The sequence below is a fragment of the Copadichromis virginalis genome, linkage group LG9 (genome assembly GCF_057382275.1).
Source record: "Copadichromis virginalis isolate Kocher_CV1m ecotype Utaka linkage group LG9, C_Virginalis_male_GT1.1, whole genome shotgun sequence".
NCBI lineage: Eukaryota > Metazoa > Chordata > Actinopteri > Cichliformes > Cichlidae > Copadichromis > Copadichromis virginalis.
In genome coordinates, this window is record NC_140626.1 from 35,612,442 (window position 1) to 35,621,932 (window position 9,491).

Consider the following 9,491-nt stretch of genomic DNA (forward strand, 5'->3'; position numbering starts at 1 on the left):
TATCCCAATTCAGGGTCTGCAGCCTTAACGGTCCATAAGGGCCGCGTACTTAAAGACCGCTAAGGCCGGAAGTGCGAGGCTTGTGAAATGGGACAGTCTAGCCTTCGTTGCGCTGCCCAGGTTGCCTAGCAACAATGATACTAACAGCTGGAAACGTTTCATACAGCTTTGTTTGACAGAAATGAAGGAGAAAATCTTTTGTTCATGTGTTTGTTTGTTTCTACATGAACTTTGATCATTCTCTGATTAAGCTCAGCTATTGAACGGCGTATATTTTAAAGTAAAGGCTTTAAACCAAGTTAGCACAAACGTCACTAATGTCACATAACTTTGGCCAACAGTAATGTTTTAATGTTCTTCGTTATTAAACATTTGCACATAAATAAGTGACATAATATTCAGTACTTACTTAAAGTTTACTCTTCGGCCGCCCCTCATCCGCCGGTTTTTTTCAGCAAAATTATCCACACCCACCGCGCTGCTATGTGTGACCTCTGTGTAGTGTCTTCACAACAAAAAGGCAATGGTTAGAATGCTCTCTTTTTAATGTCGTGGGCAATCAGCACAAAATCTAAACGGGAAAGCAACAACAGAGTTAGCTAACTATGCTCCCATTTTGTTTCCTCTCCTCACAATAAAGAAATCTCACATAAACGTGCACTCAGTTCAACATAAAGACTGGAGAAATGACCCGCAACAAATGATGTATAAACAACAGAAATAATCGGGTCAGACTGTATTACTTTAACAGCCTGCGATATGATTTTTCCTCCCCACAACATTTGCGCATTCCTTACCTCGCAGGAATCCTCCATTATTCTGAGGATTACCCAGAATCCCTTGCCCTTTGTGAATATTGCAGGGTGACTTTTTCGACAGTAGGTGGCGCCAATGTCCCATTTAGCGGGATTTAACTTCAACTCTATTTAACTATGTTACATATGCATTCTGGGATATGTTGGGCCACGAAGTCTACACTGCCACGTCCTTAAAATTCAGGGAAATGAAGGACGCATTTGAGGGCCGCATTTCGAGCAGCCTTTGAATTGGGACAGCCTTCGTCGCGTCGCGGTGATTTAACCGGCCTTAAAATGTGGCCTTTAAGGCTGCAGACCCTGGATTGGGATACAGCCAGAGTCTGTGAATGCAGACTGATAATGCTCCACAAACCCACCATGGTGGACGTCAAAACAGTGGGTGACACCACAGTCGAGTGTGAGTGGGTCATTCATCCCACGGCTGTCATACAGTGGCTGCTGCAGTGGCTGTGTGGACACTGAGGATAAAGGGGGGAGCTCCAGTCCGCAGTTTGGGATCCATGTCCCCACAAACATCTCAGGACCTCTGACAGGATGAAGGAAACCTAAAATCAGACATCTTAACGGGAAGCGTCTGTGCACGGATCGGGGTTTAAAACGCAGGAAGCGTTTCCACGGCGTGTGTCAGAATGAAACCGATTCTGCGTTCAGCTTTCATTAATGTGAAACTGGAGCCGCTTGCTGTGTGAATAATGAGAGAAAATTCCTCCTGCTCGGGGATCAATGGAGGAAGCGGCGAGCTCAAGTGATGCTCATAACTGCACATTTCATCTATTGATCAGCTGCTCTATTGGAGCCAATCAGCTGAGGCTCTGAGTAAATGAATTAAACGTGTGTGTGTGTGTGTGTGTGTGTGTGTGTGTGTGTGTGCGTGTGTGTGTGTGTGTGTGTGTGTGTGTGTGTGTGTGTGTGTGTGTGTGTGTGTGTGTGCGTGTGTGTGTGTGTGTGGTCCCCCGGGCTTTATTGAAGGAGGAGGTTACAGCTGTGGCTCAGTGGGCAGGATCGATGGAGGAGGAGGAGACAGGCGCTCCTCTGCCTCCCGCTTCACTTCAGAGTACAGAGACAGGAGAGGAAACATGGGCACCAGGAGCACGCTGACCAGAGGCAGGCTTTTATTTTGAAACGTCTCTGGAACAGCTCTCCACAGAAACACTTTTATTTTGTAGATTTAATTTCATATTTAAAGAAATAAAGATGACCTGCTCAAGGATCGTGATAATTAACCGACTGATGCTCGGGGTCGTTGTGGCGATGGGGATGGTCCAGGTGGAGGCAGCACGGGTGGTGAGCGGTGAGTACTGCAGTAATCCAATTACTTTTTAAACAGTGTGGCTCTTTTGAGGCGTGAAAAGTTTCCATGTTACAGAAACCTCAGTGTTGCAGCTCGCAGCGGCGCAGGCAGCAGCTCATCCTGCTGCACTTCATGTTTTCCACTCTGAAGGAAAACCAGCAGCACTGGTTTAAGTGGAAATACAGTTAAACCAGTGAAAAGAACCATTAATGTAGTGAGATATGTGACGTGTTCCCAGAGAGTCATTCACTGAAATCTGTCAGCCTTACAGGGATGCTCGTCCACCAAAGTACAGCCACATGTGTGGTGTGTGTGTGTCTGTGTACACGTCTGTGTATATGTGTGCATACCTGTGTGTATAAATGTGTGTCTACGTGTGTGTATAAATGTGTGTCTACGTGTGTGTATAAATCTGTGTATACGTGTCTGTGTGTATGTGTGTTTATATGTATGTGTCTTTATACGTGTACGCATGTGTGTATACGTGTGTGTATACGTGTGTGCGTGTGTGTCTGTGGCTTTGATCACATTAAAGAATTTCTGACCTGTGCAAACATCATCTGACTGTGATCAGAGAAATGAAAGAGCTTTGTTCTTCTGTCAGGGTGAAACGTGACACCTGATCGAAGTGAGGATCGAGTCACACAAACCACTGCGAGTATTCAAACCATCGCCTTCATGGCAATGATGACACGCGGCCATCAGCTCAGATGCCTTCAACAGATTCGATAAAATAAACTTCACTTTGTGTCATATTTGTTGTCTGTTTGAGTCCTAGCTGATTTTCTGTAGACACTCACTACGACTGCTTCGTGTGTACATCTGGAGCTCCTGCAGATGTCAGAATACAGATGCAGCAGACAGATTGAGGAGGGGATAGGAGGCAGCCGCCCACAGCCGGGCGTGCTCGTACACACTCTTATGTGCGTTCTTGAAGCCGATGTTTTCAAGGTTTAGTAAAAATTTAAAAAAAAAAGATGGGAGGTGAAGCAGAGTGCAGACTGAAGGTTCAGGGGACAGAGGAGGGGCGATGTGGGATTTGCAGGCCTACCACTGGGTGGTGTGTCTGGTGTAAGGTTTGCAGGTTTGTAATGGGTCATGTGGCCAGCTGATGTTTCAGAGATCTGTTCGATTTATCAGGGGAGCAGCTAAAATACCTGAACCACAGGCAGCAGGAACGGGTGGAGGAACAGTGGGTGGAGGGATGGGTGGAGGGCGGGCTGACAGCAGACAGATATATATGGAGCTCTTTAGTGGCTTTAACAGTAAAGTGATGATGGTGCAGAAGACACTCCAGCTAATCACTTAAAGTAGTGAAGTGTGTGTGTGTGTGCGCAACAGTGATTAACACACTGTTGTGCGCACACACACACACACACACACACACACACTCAGTGCTGCTCTGATGCATCTTCCTGTGGGCGGGGCTCCATGTCTCAGGTCAGACAGTGTGTGTGGGCGGGGCCGAGCGTCCCTGCTATAAGATGGCGTACTTCCATGACGTGTCGAGCCGCGTCGCCTTCAGCGAGGCGCGTCAGGCCTGCGAGATGGACAGAGGAGCGCTTCTCAGCATCGAGAGCTCGACGGAACAGCGAGACATCGAGCACCTGCTGCAGGTGAGACCCACACCTGGTTCTCTCTAGACCCTCCCCTCCTTTTTCTGTGACCCTTTCTCCTTGTTTTTGTTTCCAGGAGCTGCGTTCAGGTGCGGTGGACAGGGCAGGAGGGGGCGGGGGCATAGCTGACGGGGACTTCTGGATCGGCCTGACTCGGGTGGAGGGAGTGGATCAGACTCAGTCGGAGCTCAGCAATGCCTTAACTTCCTGTCCGCAGCTCTACCAGTGGACCGACGGCAGCGTGGCCTCCTTCAGGTGAGCGTGATGTCAGAGCTGTGTCAGGTGACTCCCGGCATGTTTTACTAAAGGGGGTGGGTTGGGCTTAACCAACTGTGCTGATGATGCAGGAACTGGTACTTCGATGAACCATCCTGTGGAGGTGAGGCCTGCGTTGTCATGTACCATCAGCCAACTGCGCCTTCTGGTCTGGGCGGGGCTTATCTCTACCAATGGAACGACGACCGGTGCAACATGAAACACAACTTCATCTGCAAATACAACCCAGGTGCCATCAGCCAGTCAGCTTCAATCATAGATAAGCAGCCCTGGTGTTGTCAGCCAGTCAGCTTCACTCACTCAGGTTCTTTACTTCCTGTCTTTCAGAGAGCCATCTGGTGAATGACACACCTGGTGGGCAGGATACAGGTAAGGAGGAAGGTCCATATAAGATCATAGAGGCAGGTGGAGCCATAGGTGGGACTCACCTGCAGCTCTGTATTAAGGCACAGGTGTGTTCTTGTGTCCATAGCAGTGACTGCAGGTGGAGGCGTGGCCACACAGCCTGCAAACAACGAAGACGTTCCACCTCAGGTCACCATGGCCGGAGCTTCAGGTAAGAAGACCTGCGACCTTTGACCTGATCTGGGCTCATGACCTAATGCTCAGGTGGTCTGGTGTCTCTGCAGGTATGCTGCTGCTGTACGTCGTCATCCCCACCATCCCCCTGCTGCTGCTCATCCTGGTGGCTTCTGCCACCTGCTGTTTTCAGATGCTCAGCAGAAGGTAAGACATGCAGAGCAGCTACGAATCCCATCATGGTCCTCTGCCGCTGCAGCGTTTCCTGTATGATTGTAATGAGTCAACTTGTTAACAAGCTGATTTACAGCAGCCGGAGGTGTTCACTCTGAGGGGACGTTTGGTGGGGATATCGAGTCCTGATGCTTTTAGGCAGGAGTCAGGTTTGGTCCTCTGATGCAGTCCTCACAGTGATAGAAAGACCAGCGTGTGTGTGTGTTGCTGGCATCAGTTCAGGAGTCTACAGCAGCAAAAAATCTGCTGACTTGTGTATTTTCGTTGGTTCTGTTCCCACTTTCCTCCACGACCCAGCTGGGTCAACTGAGCTCACCACTCACTCCTTAAAGCTGTCGAATCAGAAGCAGCGAGGCAGCGCTGGCTGACTCCAGTCCTGCCACGGCTTCAGCTGAACCAAAGCAGCTGTTTGCTTGCGGGATGGAGCTCAGTGTTGGAGCCTGATGGGGTCAGAGGTCAAAGGCAGATGATTAGGTGTGATAAATATCGCGCCTCTAACGTGGATCTGTAAATGCTGCAAAGCTCATGATGACCAGAGTCTGCCCCTTGGCAGGTTTCCAGATGTTTTCTATTTAGAGAGTAGGCTTAAAGGGGGAGGAGCTAGAACAGTTTGTTTCAGACAGAGTGTCAGACAAAGAAGGATTATTCTGAACATTTCTGACTTTTTCCCTGCAGCAGGGTAAGCATAGCTCCCTCTTCAGGTGAGACTGTGTGGCATTTTATTCTTTGCCCTAGATCGAGATGACACCTGAAGTCCGGCTTTTACTTAGAGCACGTAAAGGGACGGCTGTGTGTTACAACCAGGAGGACGTCAGCCTGTCTGAGGACAGCTTTTAATGAATATGATGGAAACAAACACACAGAACATGAAGCAGCAGAGTATTCTGAAATAAGGTTTTAGTCCTTTTTAATGGGAGGAAGGTATGGTGTGAAGTGACACGGGATATGTGGAATGTATTACATATTACTTGTTACCTTCATTAAAAGTATGCAGTACTTAATTACGTGTCTGATAAAGTAATTCATTATACTACTCGTGACATTACTTTGTCATTATACTGGAAAATGACGTTTCAAACTGTCTCATAATTACAGTTAACAACATAAACCTGAGGCTACAGCCCCACACACATTAACACATCCCATAATGAGGACACACATGTGATCTTCCACCTTTGCTCTTATGTATGAACACAAATGGTAAATGGCCTGTATTTGTATAGCGCTTTAAATGGCCTGTATTTATATAGCGCTTTACTAGTCCCTAAGGACCCCAAAGCGCTTTACATATCCAGTCGTCCACCCATTCACACACAAAGCAAAGATGGAAACCAGCACAAAGCAGTTGTCATTGTGATTAAACTGTAGAAACATGAAAAAGTAGAAAAACAGCCTGACTGCTCATCAGCTTGTTACCTGTTGAAGTTCAGGCTCTGGCTACTGGACTGGGGTCTGCATACTCTCAGCTTTAACATCAGTCTGGGTTCTTGGCTAGCTTAGCGTTAGCACATGCTAGCTGTGTCCAAATTCAGAGGCTGCATCCTTCTGAGGACCCGGCGCACACAGACTGCGAAGGCCAGGTCCTCAGGAGGTCAGGTAAGCCAGAAGTAAATTGAATGGTCTAGCCTTCAGACTTGCGTCACCGCTGTCTCGTTGGAGTTTAATAAACTCATCCCTCTGCTCCTTGCTGTCTAAAGTATAACAGGACACTGGAGTAAATTCTCAACCGTCTCACACTTTTGTTTAATCAGTTTTCTGTTTGACGTTTATTAAGCTGTGTGAAAACTATAATCTCAGCCAAACCAATTTACTCAGGAACAAAACCAAGCAGATATTTGAAGTTTACACAGCTGCATTCTCGCCTAAAAATATGTTAAAAGTTTATTTTGTGACCCAGAAAGAGTAATAAGAGTAATATTAAAACTTTGTAGCGGCCACCATTGTTGTAAACTGGAATTGGCTGAATTCTGGGATATGATGGGCCACGAGGGACACACTCGACCCATCCTTCAAATCTGGGGAAAAGGAGGACGCATTTACGAATCTGGATATCCTTCGTCGGGTCGCTGTGACATAATCGGCCTACAAATGCGGCCTCAGGAGGATGCAGCCCATCAATTTGGACGCCCCTGCTGTCTGGTTAGCTTAGCGTTAGCACATGCTGTCTGTGCAGCTGTGACATTACTGCAATACTGAAAAATGTAATATTATTCTTGTTACACCCAACACTGGTCACTGATCAGAGTAACTGATCAGAATCATTGATCAGAGTCATTGATCAGTTCCTGATGGTGGTTGCTGCCTGTGTCGGTCAGACTGAACCTTTGGCTCCTCTTTGCTTTCCTGCAGTTTGAGATGGTTAATATGTGACTTTCACTCGACTCTTTCCATGACAGCGGCCGTTCTAGTGACGATGTCAACATATCTCTCTCTCCACCTAGTGATTCCCGAACCAAGACGCCTGGCGACCAATCAAATCTGTGGATTTCCGGGTCACCCAAAGCTGACAGCATGGAGGTCTGACATCACAGGACAGTGTCAGCAGGGCAGAGGGAGGACATCACTCTACGGTCAAACCAATCAATCATCTTCATCGCAGGGTGTTTACGGACAGGCGGCAATGTCATCACAGAGACTTCTTCTTCTGTACTTCTTATTCCAGTTTCCTTTCTCTCGTTTTATCAACCGTCCCTTTGCTCTTCTTCAATCTCCCCCACTTCCTCCTTGTTTCTTTTTTGCTCCCCTCTTCTTTGTCCTCCTTGATTACTCCTTTTCTTCCCTCCCTGCTCCTCCTCTTGTTACTGTCAGCCAGACGCTCCATGTTTAATTAAACGAGTAAATTGGGTGAAGTTAATGCGTCCCTCGGGAGGTGGAGTCACAGCAGAGGTGCGTTTGATTTCACAGAGAGCTGATGAAGCAGCTGCTCCACGGAGACGGGGGGTGTTAACAGACCAGTTAATAACTGAGGAGAGTTAGAGGGTCGGAAAAGTTTTCAAGAAAATAAAATAAGGGTGGAGCTTGAAGCTGAATGAGTCCCTCTGAGGATCGCGTCCTCGGATCACTGATTGGTTATTCAGACTTCAGATGTGAGGGATCAAAAACTAATAATACTCATGTTTGTAAAATGCTCTCTTCCTGAATATCAGCTCACCTGGATCAGCCTCAGGCTCCGCACACGTTGTCCTCTGGCAGTTTTTATGGTCATGATTGGGCAAGTGGCGTCCCGAGGCGTAACAACCGCTGTAACTCAGGTGTGGAGATGAGTTTCAGGAGGGCCACCTAATACTCCGCCTTAAGTCAAAACACACCTGAGCTGTGGATCAGAAACACAGCTGTCAATCAGTGTGACGGTGCTGCTGAGGACGACGTAATTGACTGATCAACAGCTTCAGTTTAAAACACGAACACTCGTCAGAGCCCTGGAGGACGTTTCACCTCTCATCTGAGAAGCTTCTTCAGTTCTAAGGTCAAATGTTGGGGAGTCCCAGATATAAACCTAGTGGGATTTTCCCCCCACAGAGGGACAAAAGGACCCCCTGATGATCCTCTAATCGCCTGAGCCAAGGTGTGAAGCTGGGTGTGGGTCCCAATCAGCCAGAGTTTCGGGTGAGTTCATTGTGAAACCTGGCTCCACCTTATCATGCGAATTCCTGAGGTCAGATGGCCCAGGATGTGAGTGGGCGTTAAGGCGTCTGGGAAGGATCTCAAAACTGGATTATAGATGGCAGAGAGTTGGTGTCGTAAACCCCCGCCTCTGTTCAAAGATGGTCGCTCACAGTGGACATAGATGCTTCTTTCACTCCTCTTTCAAACCATCTGTCCTCTCTGTCCAAAATGTGAACATTGGCATCCTCAAAGAGTGACCTTTATCCTTAAGATGCAGATGGACTGCTGAGTCTTGTCCTGTGGAGGTGGCTCTTCTGTGTTGTGCCATGCGCTTGTGAAGTGGTTGTTTGGTCTCTCCAATGTAGAGGTCTGGGCATTCCTCGCTGCACTGTACAGCAAACACCACATTGTTAAGTCTGTGTTTTGGCATTTTGTCTTTCAGGTGAACCAGTTTCTGTCTGAGCGTGTTGCTGGGTCTGAAATGCACTGGGATGTTGTGCTTGGAGAAAACTCGCCTGAGTTTCTCTGATACACCGGCTACATAGGGGATGACAATGTTGTTGCGTCTGTCCTTCTTATCCTCCCTCGCTGGTGTCTGATCTTCTTTTCTGTGCCTCTTTGCTGACTTTAAGAACGCCCATTTAGGATAGCCGCACGTTTTGAGTGCTTCCTTTACATGTGTGTGTTCCTTCTTTTTCCCTTCAGGCTTAGAGGGAACATGTTCTGCCCGGTGGTGTAGGGTCCTGATTACTCCAAGTTTGTGTTCCAAAGGGTGATGGGAGTCAAAGAGGAGGTACTGGTCCGTGTGTGTGGGCTTCCGGTAAACTTCGATGTTGAGTTTGCCGTTCTCTTCAATGTCCACAGCGCAGTCCAGGAAAGGCAAACAGTCGTCCTTTGTGTCTTCCCTGGTGAACTTGATGTTTTTATCCACAGCGTTGATGTGCGCAGTGAAGGAATCCACTTCTTGTGTCTTGATTTTGACCCAGGTGTCGTCCACATATCTGTACCAGTGGCTGGGTACTCTTCCTTTGAAAGAGCCAAGAGCCTTCCTTTCCACTTCCTCCATGTAAAGGTTGGCTACAATAGGTGACACGGGGGAGCCCATGGCACAGCCATGTTTTTGTCTGTAAA

General features: G+C 47.8%; 1 protein-coding gene across 1 annotated transcript; it reads left to right on the forward strand.

Annotated features, from left to right (window-relative positions):
- Window positions 1-1,990: 1,990 nt before the first annotated feature.
- On the forward strand, window positions 1,991-7,564 carry chodl (chondrolectin). Its single transcript, XM_085469159.1, has 8 exons — window positions 1,991-2,109; window positions 3,550-3,725; window positions 3,802-3,980; window positions 4,073-4,230; window positions 4,329-4,370; window positions 4,474-4,557; window positions 4,631-4,727; window positions 7,196-7,564. The coding sequence occupies exons 1-8, from the start codon at window positions 2,013-2,015 to the stop codon at window positions 7,275-7,277; spliced, it is 915 nt and encodes a 304-aa protein (XP_085325285.1). The 5' UTR covers window positions 1,991-2,012; the 3' UTR covers window positions 7,278-7,564.
- The last annotated feature ends 1,927 nt before the right edge of the window (window positions 7,565-9,491 follow it).

Coding starts and splice junctions, on each gene's coding strand:
- chodl (XM_085469159.1), top strand. CDS start 2,013: ATGACCTGCTCAAGGATCGTGATAATTAACCGACTGATGCTCGGGGTC. Junction 4,231..4,328: donor CATCTGCAAATACAACCCAG/GTGCCATCAGCC, acceptor CCTGTCTTTCAG/AGAGCCATCTGGTGAATGAC. Junction 4,728..7,195: donor TTTCAGATGCTCAGCAGAAG/GTAAGACATGCA, acceptor CTCTCCACCTAG/TGATTCCCGAACCAAGACGC.